This window comes from Vigna radiata, chromosome 6 (assembly GCF_000741045.1).
Source record: "Vigna radiata var. radiata cultivar VC1973A chromosome 6, Vradiata_ver6, whole genome shotgun sequence".
Taxonomy (NCBI): domain Eukaryota; kingdom Viridiplantae; phylum Streptophyta; class Magnoliopsida; order Fabales; family Fabaceae; genus Vigna; species Vigna radiata.
The window spans coordinates 35,465,699-35,479,933 of NC_028356.1; the positions used below are offsets into that span (position 1 = coordinate 35,465,699).

General features: G+C 33.7%; 3 protein-coding genes across 5 annotated transcripts in view; 2 read left to right on the top strand and 1 right to left on the bottom strand.

Annotated features, from left to right (window-relative positions):
• The first annotated feature begins 37 nt into the window (after nt 1-37).
• LOC106763860 (probable inactive heme oxygenase 2, chloroplastic) lies at nt 38-3,571 on the top strand. The gene is made up of 5 exons (XM_014648025.2): nt 38-490; nt 942-1,165; nt 2,028-2,135; nt 2,229-2,373; nt 3,256-3,571. Exons 1-4 carry the CDS (start codon nt 79-81, stop codon nt 2,319-2,321), a joined length of 837 nt encoding a protein of 278 aa, XP_014503511.1. The 5' UTR covers nt 38-78; the 3' UTR covers nt 2,322-2,373; nt 3,256-3,571.
• A 161-nt stretch (nt 3,572-3,732) lies between these two features.
• Nucleotides 3,733-6,761, top strand: LOC106763768. The gene is made up of 6 exons (XM_014647926.2): nt 3,733-4,563; nt 4,697-4,935; nt 5,096-5,354; nt 5,432-5,611; nt 5,864-6,019; nt 6,162-6,761. Exons 1-6 carry the CDS (start codon nt 4,534-4,536, stop codon nt 6,324-6,326), a joined length of 1,029 nt encoding a protein of 342 aa, XP_014503412.1. The 5' UTR covers nt 3,733-4,533; the 3' UTR covers nt 6,327-6,761.
• Nucleotides 6,762-7,187: 426 nt separating this feature from the next.
• LOC106764947 overlaps nt 7,188-14,235 on the bottom strand; it is a 9,616-nt gene continuing 2,568 nt past the window's right edge. The window contains exons 5-16 of one of the 3 annotated variants that reach the window (XM_022782559.1): nt 13,980-14,095; nt 13,338-13,436; nt 13,134-13,221; nt 12,720-12,949; nt 11,011-11,192; nt 10,603-10,802; nt 9,520-9,852; nt 9,310-9,411; nt 8,807-9,104; nt 8,259-8,407; nt 7,864-8,181; nt 7,188-7,498 (exon numbers count right to left, since the gene is read on the bottom strand). In XM_022782559.1, coding sequence (XP_022638280.1) covers nt 7,289-7,498; nt 7,864-8,181; nt 8,259-8,407; nt 8,807-9,104; nt 9,310-9,411; nt 9,520-9,852; nt 10,603-10,802; nt 11,011-11,192; nt 12,720-12,949; nt 13,134-13,221; nt 13,338-13,436; nt 13,980-14,095 — 2,325 coding nt within the window. In that variant the 3' untranslated portion in view covers nt 7,188-7,288. The remainder of the gene's footprint in view (nt 7,499-7,863; nt 8,182-8,258; nt 8,408-8,806; nt 9,105-9,309; nt 9,412-9,519; nt 9,853-10,602; nt 10,803-11,010; nt 11,193-12,719; nt 12,950-13,133; nt 13,222-13,337; nt 13,437-13,979; nt 14,096-14,235) is intronic. The other 2 variants (XM_014649403.2, XM_022782560.1) reach the window with 2 other exon arrangements.

The following is a 14,235-nucleotide window of genomic DNA, read 5'->3' on the forward strand; positions in this document are numbered from 1 at the left end:
ATATAATTAAAAATAAAACTAATATAATAATAAAAATAAATAGAGAATACGGATGATAGTGGAGTTTGAAGGAAGAAGATGATGGGGTTGACAGTGAAAGCCATGCCACAGCTACGATTCTCACTCCCAAGCTCAGTCTCAAATAAGGGGAATTGCATTTGCAGGTTTTCCATAACGGTAAGAAGCTCCACCGACACCAACATCACTCTCACTCACTCTCACACTGAAATTCCAACTCCTAAACCCAAACCAAAATCTCCTATCAAGAAGAGGAAGAGGTATCGGAAGCTGTACCCCGGAGAGACCACCGGCATCACCGAAGAGATGAGGTTCGTCGCCATGAGACTCCACAACGCCGCCGTTTCACCCGACCAATCGGATTCCGACGCGTGGGGTGCCTCCATGGAAGGCTTCATCGCTTACCTTGTTGACACTCACCTCATCTTCGCCACTCTCCAGCGCATCGTCGACGAATCTGATAATGTTTCGTGTGAGTCCAATTCCAATTCCATTCCATTCCATTCATTGCATTGCATTGCAGCTTCCTTTTCAGATTATTGTCTTCAAATGTAATTTATACTATTTAGTTACTGTTTTTTTTTTTAAAATATATAAATCCATTATATTGTTCTTTAATCAGAATTGAGGTTTCGTCTCGATGATAATAATATTTGTAACAAAGGTTGACGTTGAGAGTCTGCGGTAGTTATCCTGGGGGAACTTAAAATTAATATCGAAAACGTTTGTTCTTAATTAAAGAGATGGTAATAAATGTTATATATTTTTTCTTTTTAAAGGTCGGGAACAAAATATTTATTTTAAAGTAGACAGATGAAAGGTGAAAAATAGAAGAATACGTGATTTGCTTTGTTTTTCTAGTTTTCCGTGGAGAAAAAAAAATGACTTGAATTTGTTATGGTGAGAATTTCATGAATTTGCAGATGCATACATGAGGAAAACTGGGTTGGAAAGATCGGAAGGGATTCTGAAGGATCTGAAATGGTTGGAGGAACAAGGAAACGTGATTCCAAATCCCAGTTCTCCGGGGATTACATATGCCAAATATTTAGAGTCACTTGCAGAGACAAGCGCACCTTTGTTTCTATCTCATTTCTACAATATTTATTTTTCTCATATAGCTGCTGGTCAGGTGATTGGAAAGAAGGTGTGTACTCACTTTCTGTCTTACAAGTTGTTTATGAAGGAATACTATCACATGTTCCCTTTTAGTGTAGTTCCTTTCTCTCTCTATCTAATTGAAAAATTACATGCCTCAGCAAGATACACTGTCGTTTGAAAGAAAAATGTTTTTTTCTCATCTATCATTTTTCAATCAGAAATACTAGGGACTAATAAAAGAGATAGGTCAGGAGTCCTGTGAGTGATGGATGTAATTAGTGTATAATTTAATCATCTAATTATATTTTTGTTTACTAAAAGTGAAAGGATGATTTGAAATTTGATCACATAACATGCTCACCATAAGAGAGATCTACTGCAAAATAGATTGTTATCAAACAATAAATCAAATTTTAGGTGTTGAATTCATGATAGTGGGTTGAAGAGAAATTTGAAATGGCATTTTGATTTACTAATAAAGACTATACATGAAATAGTACTGGTACCTTCTGATCTCTCTCACCTACTCAAATGTATGCAATGAGGTTTTGGTACCCATCATTCTAACGTGCTCACTGTTCCTCTCCCACATTTTAGTACTCAAATTGATTTAGAGGTCTAATACAAGGGTCAGGACTTTTATAGTCAAAACCTAACTGTAAAATAATAGAATAAACATACTAAATGATAGCTTGGTGTTCAATTTGTTCCATCAAAATATGCTTGTAGGCCCTCTACAAACTCATGCAACCTTGTGAAAACGAATATGTATTTTTACTTTATGATGCTGAAGTTCTGTTGTCAACATTGAATCAGAACTGAGGAATTCCCTGTCCAAAGAATTCACTTAAGTACTTGTTGTAAAAATCACCAGGGGTTGCTTGTCATTCTATTATTGTTGCTTTTAGGTTTCTGAGAAGCTCTTGGAAGGTAAGGAATTGGAGTTTTACAAATGGGAAGGAGATGTACCTGAATTGTTGAAAGATGTCCGTGATAAGCTCAACCAGCTTTCCGAGGTAGATTACAAAGAATCGTACTATTGTTGCTTTAGTGTTATATTTAGGTTATATGACATTCTTTTAATTGATGTGAGATTGTGATTCATGCAGCATTGGTCTCGAGATGAAAAGAATAGATGTTTAAAAGAAACTCCAAAGTCATTTCGGTTTATGGGACAGATTGTCCTTCTTCTTGTCTCATAAATGGACATTTTGTTCTGCTTTTCTTTTCTGAAATTCCCTGCCTTCTTTGATAGTAAGTTTTCTGATATTTCCTTTTCTTTCTTTTAACTTCTCAGATTCGTGTCTTTTAATTGATGGAGAAGGGGTCACCCTAACTTATGTTTGATACATTCTTAGACAGCGTATTCCATTTTTAGATAGACATTGTGTTTGCTACACTTTTAATGCTCTCAAGCATCTCACGTCTGTGTCAGGAAAAAGAAAGTATCTCACTTCTTAAATTGCATTTGCATGCATAATCTGTGTGATTGTATAATTGGACTATTGATTACGTCCAATAAATGTGATCGTATGTAGCTTTGTCAGATATTGGGTTGTTGGAGGGCTTTAAGTGAATTTTAGCTTGGAAATCATCATTTATTTTTCCTGTGCAGCAAATATTTCTAATAATGCACTAAATTAGTCCTTGATTATAATTTATAAGTAAGGATCAATTTAGTCCCTGATATAAACCAGCAACTTTAGAGCCTCACCTTTACAATTATTATTCAATTTTGTCTTTCAAATTAACACCGTCTCTCATTTTGGTCCTCGTATTACAGAATAAACCAATTTAGTTCTTTAACATACAACCATTATTATGAGTATTTGACAACTAGAATATTCAGTCCTTAAACCCTAAATTGGTTTAGTGTGAAGCAAACTGTTCTCAGAAAGTGATTCAGTTTGGTTTTTTCTAAACGGTATGTTTTTTTGCACACTATGTAAGGATCCAATATTAGAGATCCTTAATATTAGGGCTAAAATGATTGATAATTATTTATTTTGGAGGACTACTTTTTTCTCATAAATTTTTATACTAAAATGACTGGTGATTATAAGTCTAGGGATTAGTTGATGGTTTTCTGACTATTGCTATTATCATGTCTTTCACGCTAATTTCTATGTTTTGTAGCTTCCTGGCCAAGGTGCCATACACATGCGATGGATTTGCAGTCTTTTTTTCATGGATTTTTGAAGGGCACAGCAAAAGGCAGAGAGATTCATTTTTTTCAATTAGAGATGTAGCATAGTAGGAACCGCCTCAGGTTCATGAATCTTGGTCTTACTGAATACTAATACTAATGCCTTCCCTCATATTGTATCCATAATTTCCTACCCCCACTATTTTCTTACCTGTTAGTTAATACTTTTTTTTAACAATGCTTGAAAATCATTGTAATATAAATACTATTCAGTTATGAAAGTTTCATTTTAGACATTCATTATGATCCCGTTTGGTGGGAGAGCTTGGAATCCATGAAATTTTCTTCTCTAGTTTTTATTGTGTAAAATTGACTAGGTGCTTTTATTCTTTTACTTGTTTTATCGCTAAAAGTCTTCGCTCTAATTTATCGTCAACATCAAACAAGTTAACCATGTCTTGCAACATGTGTTGTTTCTTTGACTTTGTTCGTGTTTCATTACAAGGAAATTTACTTGAAAATGTTTTTAATGACTTGAAATTATTGATAATTTTAGTATTTCAAAGAAATGTTTTAATTTTTTGTCTAAATGTTATCGGAAATTCACTGAAGTGGTCAATTATTATGTGTTGAATGACAACTTATATGTATATGAACCAAAAAGTCTCATTTTAAAGTTAAATACTTGGATCATATTTTCATCCATTGTCTTCAATTATAATGTTTCATTAATGAGATGATTCCTTTACACTGTCAATGTAAAAGAAATTATCTGTAATAATTATTTCAAAATTATTTTTACGTGGCTCTCTGTAAAATATACATGGAAAACAGAGATAAAATATTAATTTCCTCTACATCGAAAACAGAGGATGATTCCTGATACGCATCGTGTTTCTAAGTCAATGTTATGTTTCAAAGAAAGAACTATGGACCATTGTATGCCATGTTATTCATCACCTTCTATACTTTTTTCCACACTCACCAAAATCTGTTTAAATCTTAAGATAAGATACAGTGACACATACAAAATAAGCATATCAGATAGTACTATACAATCTACCCGTCGTGTAATTTAAGTCACAGAAAGAAAAAAAAAGATACAAAGAAGGGAACCACTGCAAGACCAAATTGCTTGAAAAACGCTGAATTTCACGTGGAAACTTGGAAACTCTGAAAGCATAGAGAAGATGCAAAAGGGATTATGGACATATAAACAGTGAAGAGAGGAAGAGGGTCTTTGTCGTTGTCCTTCATTCCCGTGAAACATGATTCAACAAATATTTGTCCTCAAGAAGGTGAGAAAACTAGGTACCATCAATCATTGCTATTATCATTCTTTTTTTTCTTTTCTGCTTTCTCTTGAAACTTAATCACATTCCATTAGCTTACAATATCAGTATGACATGTGGTGACTACTTCATTTTTCAGGACTCCATGGACATTAAAGCTACTAAGAACTTTCCAGCAACATTGAGGTTGGTAGTTTTCGTCATGGCTGCAACATGTGGACTATACATTTGCTCAGTTAATTTAGAGAAACCAACAAGAGTTCGTGTAAATACCAAGTTGGTGGAACAGAGAGTCATCAACCAAACATGTCATACTTCTACTGTAGAACAATGGAAAGCACCTTACTTGCACTACCCACAACCCAAAACTTACAACAGGTATGTTTTTAATTTAGTTATATAAATTCATACATATATGAAGATTTAGTATACATATAAATATACTTTGAGGAAGAACAAGTGTTCGATTTGCCTCAGATATATGTTAAGTGGGTTTGATTATTTAGCTGGATAGAATGAATGATTGGTGGATGAACAGGGAAGAGTGTGCATGCAATCCTGTCAGATTTTTTAGCATAGTGACAATGCAAAGATCAGGGAGTGGATGGTTTGAGACTTTGTTGAACAGTCATATGAATGTGAGTTCGAATGGGGAGATATTTGTGGTGGCCAAAAGAAGGGAAAATGTAAGTTCAATTTTGAAGACAATGGATGAAGTGTTCAATCTTGATTGGTTGAGTGGTGCTTCCAAGAATGAGTGTTCAGCGGCTGTGGGGTTCAAGTGGATGATTAATCAGGTACTGAAGAGTGTTTCAATCTCATGAACCATCATGGATTTGGGTTGCTAAAAGAAGAGATGCATATATTTTTGCAGGGTTTAATGGATCATCATAAGGAGATAGTGGAGTACTTTGAAAGGAGAGGAGTTTCTACAATATTCCTTTTCAGAAGGAATTTGCTCCGTAGAATGGTATCTGTTCTTGCCAATTCCTATGACAAAATTGCAAAGCCACTGAATGGAACCCATAAGTCTCATGTACACTCCAAAGAAGAGGTCATTCAAAATCTCTCCGTTGCCATTTCTTTTTTGCCCGATATTGTATGTTGAGAAAATGTTGATATGTAATTGATCATCGATCGCATTGCTTAATTTACTTTAGAAAGTTATTATGAGTTTTACACCCAAATGCAATAGAACATGCAGAGGTTTTGGTTGAGAAGTATCTTTTACGTTAAAAAAAGGAAAAGTAGACATGTGCATTGATTGCAAATGTGAAGAAATGGTTGAAATAGTTTTTGTTGGCAGGCAGGAATTCTGGCCAAATACAGGCCATGGATCAATTCCACGTTGCTGATGACAGAGTTAAAGCAAACAGAGGAGACAGCTGCAAAAGCTCTTCAGTACTTTAAGAGCACTCGTCACATTGTTCTATACTATGAGGATCTTGTTAAAAATGCCACGGTAAGTGTGAAACATGTGTTGTGACAGCACCGTCATAGAATTTTATATTATAATCTCATTGTGTAATAATCGTAATATATTAATTAAAAAGTTTGGATTTTGAGTTGGTGATTCAATGTTGAATTTGTTTTTCCATCTATAGAAGGTGAAAGATGTTGAAGAATTTCTGGGATTGCCTTTGAGAGATATGCACAGCAGGCAGGTGAAGATTCACACTGGCCCATTATGGAAGCAAATCGGAAACTGGGAAGAAGTGCAAAAAACGCTGAGAGGCACACCATATCAGAATTTTCTCGTCCCAGACTAATCAAATATAGTTCCACATGATAGCTGACTTTGACACTAAAATACAAAATTCTTTGACTTGGAAACTTTAACCATAGGCAGAGAAAGGGTTTGGTGAACTTGATCAAAATCTGCAAGTTTCAAATTAGCTTGTTGTGTCTGAAGTTGATATTTTATGCAAGAAAATGCAAACACAAGTGACAGAGTGATAACACATCATTACTCCGGAGGTTCCTTCCAACTTCCGTTCAACAGTTTTTTATTATTTTGACGCAATTAGTTGATATCGATAAATAGAAACAAAAGTCTTTATAGTCTTAATGCGACGGTTATTTTACATTTCAAATCATTTAGGGAAGCGAGCTCGTGTCTAACACTACAGCTACTGCTGAAGTCTGTTAAGTTGTGCCTATGAACAATTCCAATCGCCAATTCATATTTCCAATTACTATGTAATCAAAAAAATGTCTTCTTACACTTTCCAAAAGAAATTTTATTAAGATGTATTAAATACCTTTCGTAAGGCTTTAAATTGTTTCATAAACATTTCATTCATGGTAACAAATTTTATTATAATATGGAAATGATTAAAAATCAATTTCAGATTAATATATTATTTTTAAAATACTTCCAAAACATATAATTTAAAATCACTTTGACTCCAGTATGTCAGAAACTCGAATCTACAAAATTTCACCCTTACTAATTTTAACATTAATTCAGCTTCACCTAATTCGAGTCATACTCTTTTCCACATTTAGACATTTGAAGATGTTTAGTTTACCAACGTAAATGGAATTGATGATTACCACGTGGGACGCTGAGCGGCACCCACGTCGGCGACTGCAAGAAGACCAATAGAGCCATTGAAGTAATAGATAAATGAAACAAATAAGCAGACACTACCATTCTTTTCTTTCTTTCATTACTTCAAATTGCTTCCTAAATAATGTTACAAATAGGATAACCAATCAACAAATCAAATTATTGAACTGGCCCGTTAGATGTAGTATCACAGTCAATGTTTTCAGTCCGATGAATAACGAAATGGTCAACAATTCTGACAGTATGTACTGGATCCTGGTGGGCTGTGACTGCCCTCCATTTGCTGGGAAACCTTCTAAAATGACTCAACTCTTGTGGATGTTTCGCCTCCCCGTCCCATTCCGGATCAAGTTTCCACTCCTTCGGAACCTACACATTGAAACAGAAAAAAATAATCAAATCCCAGCGACACAGCCAAACATGATAGTTATGAAATTCAATTTCTTTCTTCTAAAAACTCCCAAAGATAGTTGCAGTCATCATCTCTAAGCAAATCATTGATTAGTTAGGCACCTAAAGCTTTCATCATTAATTTCGAAGAAAGAACAGTTGCTATTTGACTAGAAATATGCACAACTACACAAAGGAAGTTATTTAACAAATGCATACTCAATTTTCTTAAATTTATTATTAATAATAATAATAATAATAATAATATTGAGACGTTCTCCGACAGAAGATGTAAATAGTTGAGCCAAAAGTAAACTGTCTTAGAAGAGAAAGAAAAGAGTTACCGAAGAATAGTTGTATAAGTGATGACTTCCTACCTTATCAACAGCCAGAGTATAAACTTCAAGATCACCATCATAATTGATGTGAAATCGAGTGAATGATTTATAATTAGCTATTCGAAGAGACGAAAAGGCTTCATCAAAGTGTAAGTGAAGCCAGTTGATGCAAATGTATAAGTAGCTCCCAAACACCAAGGAAACAACAGGGGTCGAAAAGACCCAAAAATAAAGGAAGACAGAAGCGTAATATATTACAGCACCCCCCCTGGAAAGAGATTCTAATCCGTTCTTACAAATATTGCTCCGGGAGACTGCCATGACCTGAGAAAATAATCTCTACGTGACAAGGTCCGTTTTAAGAAAAGTCAAAAATAAAATCATAGAGAGAATTTTCTCACCTCTGGCACATCAAAAGCAGACATTAAATACTTTATACATGCCGGATAAAGACCAAATGTCCATTGTTCGATTCGAGCTCTGAGTCCAGTTGGATCGGGGAAGTGCTCACTTTCCACTGATCTATACCACTGATATAAAGTGTGATACCCTGGATTACACGCCAAAAAATAACTCAGACACTATAACCCAAATATAATCATCACACAGACACAATTTACAAAGTATTGAAATCTTTTCCCATAATATATTTGTGATGAGCAATAGCAAATAGTCACACAGGATCTTGATCTAAACTCACTAAATAAAGAGTTTTATCAATACCGTCAGATCTATGGTCCAGCAGTTAGTTATATATTGAATCTAGCTTCCAGCATTGAAATATAAGTAATGAAACATGCCCTTATGGATATATCAATATGATGTGAATTACAAAGCTGAAATTTTGTGAAACTAAAAGAATCTACAGTAATCAAGCTAAAATAAATTATTTAACAACTTAAGTGTAACAAGTTATCAAAGTTTATATCATCATATAGAAAAACCAAACCTGAAGTTGCCAGCAAGTCATGCTGGATGCATATTTCAACGCCTATTTCAAGAAGCAACATAAGAATTAGTGCCGCAGCAAGGTGAGCAGAAACATGCAGAACTCCAATTATTGCTCGTTTCTTCCGTGACAATTTGGGTGGAACAAAAGAATATGCCGCAAATAGTAACAGTATAACTCCCGCTAGTGACACACATGAGTGCTGCAGAATGTAAATAAATCCATTCCACACAGTACCAAGGAAACTCTTTATGTGGCCAGAAAATGTATCATCTTGGAGGATGTGATCCAGCTCACACTAGAAAACAAGTACAGAAAGCAATCGTGTCTTTAGCAAATAGTAACCAATGACTGTACCTTAACAGATAAGCAAAATGCTAATCTCCAATTACTCTATGGGCCAAAGGGGAAAAACAAGAATTAACATCTCAAAATTATAATTTGACATCGAATTGAAAGCATAAAAATAAAACTATAAATAACAAAGATATGGAGGAACTCACTTGTGGAAACATTGAAAAGACTAGCACAAAATATATAATGCCTCCAATAAAATCAAATTGCCAGTTCTTCTTTCGAAATTTTAGAATGTTTCCCAATGCAATCTGCATCAAATATAAAAATACATAATGTGCTAGTAAAATACACACACACACATATATCTATATATATAAATAAGGATATGACTACAAGTTATTTAACATTCTACATACCCTGCTCGAATCTTCAAAGGAAGGATATGCAGCTTTGCACTCATAGGTGACACCGTGAAGCTTGTTAAATTTACTGAAAACATGGGTAGGATGTAGAAATGCTCCACCACAACCATTAACGAGAAGATGATGTACATGTACAGGCCCATTTGACTTTACATGAGAATGACGCATGTAATGATGCAAGTCCCCAGCCATTCGAAGCTTACATCTTCCTTTTAAATAATCACAAATCAGATGTGAAATATTCTTTCCAGTTACATCATTCCAATACCAGTCAGTGATCCAATTAGGTTCATGAGTTATAAGGATCACAGAGTCATCCTCTCGAACCTAGACAAAAAACGGTCACAGTAGATGTTGTGGTCAATCAGATTGATTGCTGACAATTACTTTAATAGCATAAAGACAAACAGTGAATCAAAAGAACAAAAACACCGTGAACAACGGCCAAAGACAGTTATAATGATCGAATTAGATGTGAAACATTATTTCCACTAACATCTTTCCAATTCCAGTTGATGAACCAATTAGGTTCACGAGTTAATAATGATCGCAGAGTCATCATCCTCTCGAACCATGATAAAAAAAGATGGTCACAATAGATGTGCTGGTCAATCAGATTGATAGCTGACTTTTACTTTAATAGTCTAAAGGCAAACAGTATGCTAAAAAAAATCACGTGGCCATGAAAAACACTCGGAGACACTGCTAAAATATAACAAGATTTCAAAAAATACAGTTCAACGAATGAGTGGAACAGTCTGGGTGTTAAAGTTTAGTGTTAGGTTCAAGCTATTTTGAAGAAACCCAATTACTTTAACAAATTCCTTGAGAGCTTTTGCAAAATGAGATTATTTCCCCAGATTTCTAAGCTAGTAAAGAAGGATTTAGTCAAGCATAACATATCAGCAAGTACTACTATCTATAATTATATAATCACATCCTAAAACGATTCCATCCAACAATAAAAGCATTACTGCACAGTTCCTTAGATAAAACATGGGAACAAAAGCATTAATGATGTAACTTCACAAATTCATAGAAATGAAGAGACAAAGATAAAACAGGCAGGATATTTACTTTCTCTGTTATCAATTCTGAAAAGAACTTGAATTGGTACACATCAATATCACCATGAAGAGCTAGATCGAGCCCAAAAACCCACCACCGTTTAGGGAGTTGCAAAGCAAAATAACTCTTCTTCTGGGGCATGAGCCATCCACCTAACCAATTTCTATGACATATATACCTCATGAAGGTCTGGAGTCCATCAAACCAGTCTGAGAAAAAAACAATTTTATCATTTATTAACCACACTGGCATTAGGAAAAAATGAGATGAGGCAAAGTAACTAAAACAAATATCTCCTTGAAAAATAATATATACTAAAAAAAGAAAAATATCTCCTTGAAACTATGGCTATTAAATATCTCCTTGAAAAATAACGCATGTAATTTGGTAAGGCCCAATGCAGGAGCTAAAACTAACCATGGTTTCCAGGAATAACAAAACACTGAGGTCCATTGTACTGTTTCAATGGAGCTCCATAGGGTACCTCCGGCTTGTTCACAGCTATCTGCTCTGCTTTATACCATGGAGGAGGTTGAAGAGCATACTCAAAAGGAACAAAAAGACGCCTTTCATATGTGAATGCTGATGGATTTGGATACCTACAACAGAAACAAAAAATAAAAAAATAAGTCATTCAAGGAAATAAATATAGATATAGAACATTGAGATTGCTAGTTACAACTTTAAATGACAACAAAGAAAAAAATCAATTTTCATCTAAGCTCACATTTCAAACATAGGAAATCTAATATTATTTAAGACCCACTAGTACGGGTTATAAATGAGTTAAATTATGCATGAATTATTCAATTCCACCTTTTTAAATGCACAATCAAGCTCATTTAACAAGCTAAAACAAACAAACAGCCCATGCTTAAAGTTGTGTTCCATTATTTAAATGAGCCAGCTTAAACTTTGCATAATTGACATTAACAGCCCATGATTGTGATGTTATTTATTTCATTTACCAGAAAAAATAAATATTATTGTGTCAAAAATATCATTTTCATCAAGATTTATATTTTAAATGGGTATCCGTAAACTAGAAAAATTATCATTTTCATCATTAAAAATTTCATTCCAGTCTCAAGTCATCTTTTTCTAATCCCTCTAAAAAATTTGAAATAGTTATTTTTGGTTCTTATAAAATGAGTAAATGTTGGTTTTAGTCTATGTAAAGTATTTTTATAATTCTAAACTTTGAAATCACTTTTACTCAACATATGAGGAATAAACACACGTCACAATATACTAGGGATAAAAAAAAATAATGATTTCTAATTTTATATAGACCAAAAAATGGAAAATTTTCATGGCAGCTAAATCAAAATCAATTGATTTCAGAGGTTAAAACACATTTAAACAAATTACATTTTATTTCTATTTTTACTTCACCTAGTGTAAAGGTGTCTACTAAATACTAAAATTAAATAAACATCTATTCATATAAAGGGAAAAAGAATAACGTAATGTGAGCCAAGACTTAGATAAATTAGTCACACTTGAACAATCCTCTTTGCCTCTCTCTTTTCACAGGACAAGCTCAAACATAAAATATTTTTTTTCAAAAATAACTCCTTTTACATCTTTATACCACTGACTAACCAGTCCATGAAGAAGGAAATCAGTAATCAATATCAAAGCATGCTAAGACCCAAAATTAGTAGTACCAAACTAGAGTCTTTAAAAAGGAAGGAAGCAAATATGGGATAATTGAAAAATCATGGTCCATAAGCTTAAGATGATATTCACAAGTTTGAACGCATGTAACACATCCAATATAAACATTTATAAAAACAAAACCAAACAACAAGACACATTTTGCCTTCAATCTGTACGCCATTACTTAATTAAAAAGTGGTTGACGGGTAATATAAATGGAACATGATATCACATCTGGTTGGTAGCCCTCAGCAAAAATGTACGTAATAAAGTAAAGAAGACTTGGAATTTCAATTTTCATGATTTAACTTCAGACCTTGCTACCCAAAATTCTCAATCAAGAACCATGGCATTAAATGGTGTCAATGGTGTGAACTTATCATTCCAAAGAAACTAAGAAATCATAATTGACCAAATCATGTGGTAATAGCCACAATTTACAATAATGAGTGCAGCCAACTTACGCAAGATCACCCCCAATAAGTAGCAAGTCTCCACGTGGTAAGGTAAGCTCAGCATCATCTTTCAGTGTTCGAATGAAAGGCTTGGCAAGTAGACGTGCAACAGCATAAGACGAGTTCCCACCATCACCAGTATCAGCCATAAAGTCAAACCAAAAATCTTCCTTCTCACTAAAATGATCATATAGAAGGTCATCGTGTTGATTTCCATCACTAACCCTACTCATTGCTGCCTGTTCAATGAAAAAGACTCGTTACTACTGACATACAAGCAAAATGAAATTCCAGCAACAAGACTAAGGATGAACATAAGCAAACTTCTTCGTATCATAGGAGGATAGTTGACTAATTTGGGTATAATGCTCGGAAGTTAGCAATTATCATTATATTGTTAGTTTATGCCAATAATATTGTTACCTGCATCATGCGCATGTCAAAACGCCCAACGAAGACAGTCACTGATACGAGGAGATCAAAAACAGTTTTGAATAAATCAGCAGATGTTCTGCATCATTTAGCAAGTTTAACCACACATTCAAGACAACCTTCAACAGCCTCTTTGCAAGAAATAAAATTTAAAAAAATAACTGAAGTAAAGGTATTTTACAAATACGTACATACCCAGAGTACCAAGGAACCATGTCTAAAAAGTCAGGCTTCATTTGCTTCTTCTTCAACTTCTCATATTCTTTAACAGATAATGGATGTGTAAGAGCCCACCTGACGATTTTTCAGACATATAAACAAATAAATTAAGAAAAAAAATGGGGGAAAACAGTTGATACTCAATAAATGCAATTTGAAAATGATACCAGCTATATTTCAGTCATTAAGCACTATGGGCTCTTTGCACATCTATTTGTGCAGGGAAATATAAATATGGTCTAGAATATAACAGCATTACAAAAATAAAATAACTAAATTACCAAAACAGACTAGTACATCAGAAAACTTAACTTTTTTTTTCTGAAAAATATGTTTGTATGGCTGAATAGAAGATAAAAGACTGTTTGCTCAAGCGAAAAAACTTACAAGAAACAGATGAAAATTTTCAAAAAAGTTGAACAGCAGTCGACTGCCAAGAATAAAAACTGACATCATTTGTTGATTTGAGTATGCAAATAAAATTGTTATTTCATGTCAGTAATTTCCATTGAAATTTAATATCAGAAAAAAAAAATGTATACTTTGAACAATTTAAAACATCAAACGTACTACAAGCAGGAAAATAACAAAGTTTAGCACATCATAAAATCAACTCACCCTGTTGACCTCTCCACCACATAATTTGCAATGTAAAGCCCAATAAATGTAGCCCAAAGTGAGTAAATGGGAGAAATTTCATCTGATGAACCATGACACGATCCATTGCAAGCTATCTAATACATAAAAATTTTGGCATCATAACTTCTGTGTGTATACACACACCCATACATACATATATATATATATATATATATATATATATATATATATATATATATATATATATATATATATATATATATATATATATATA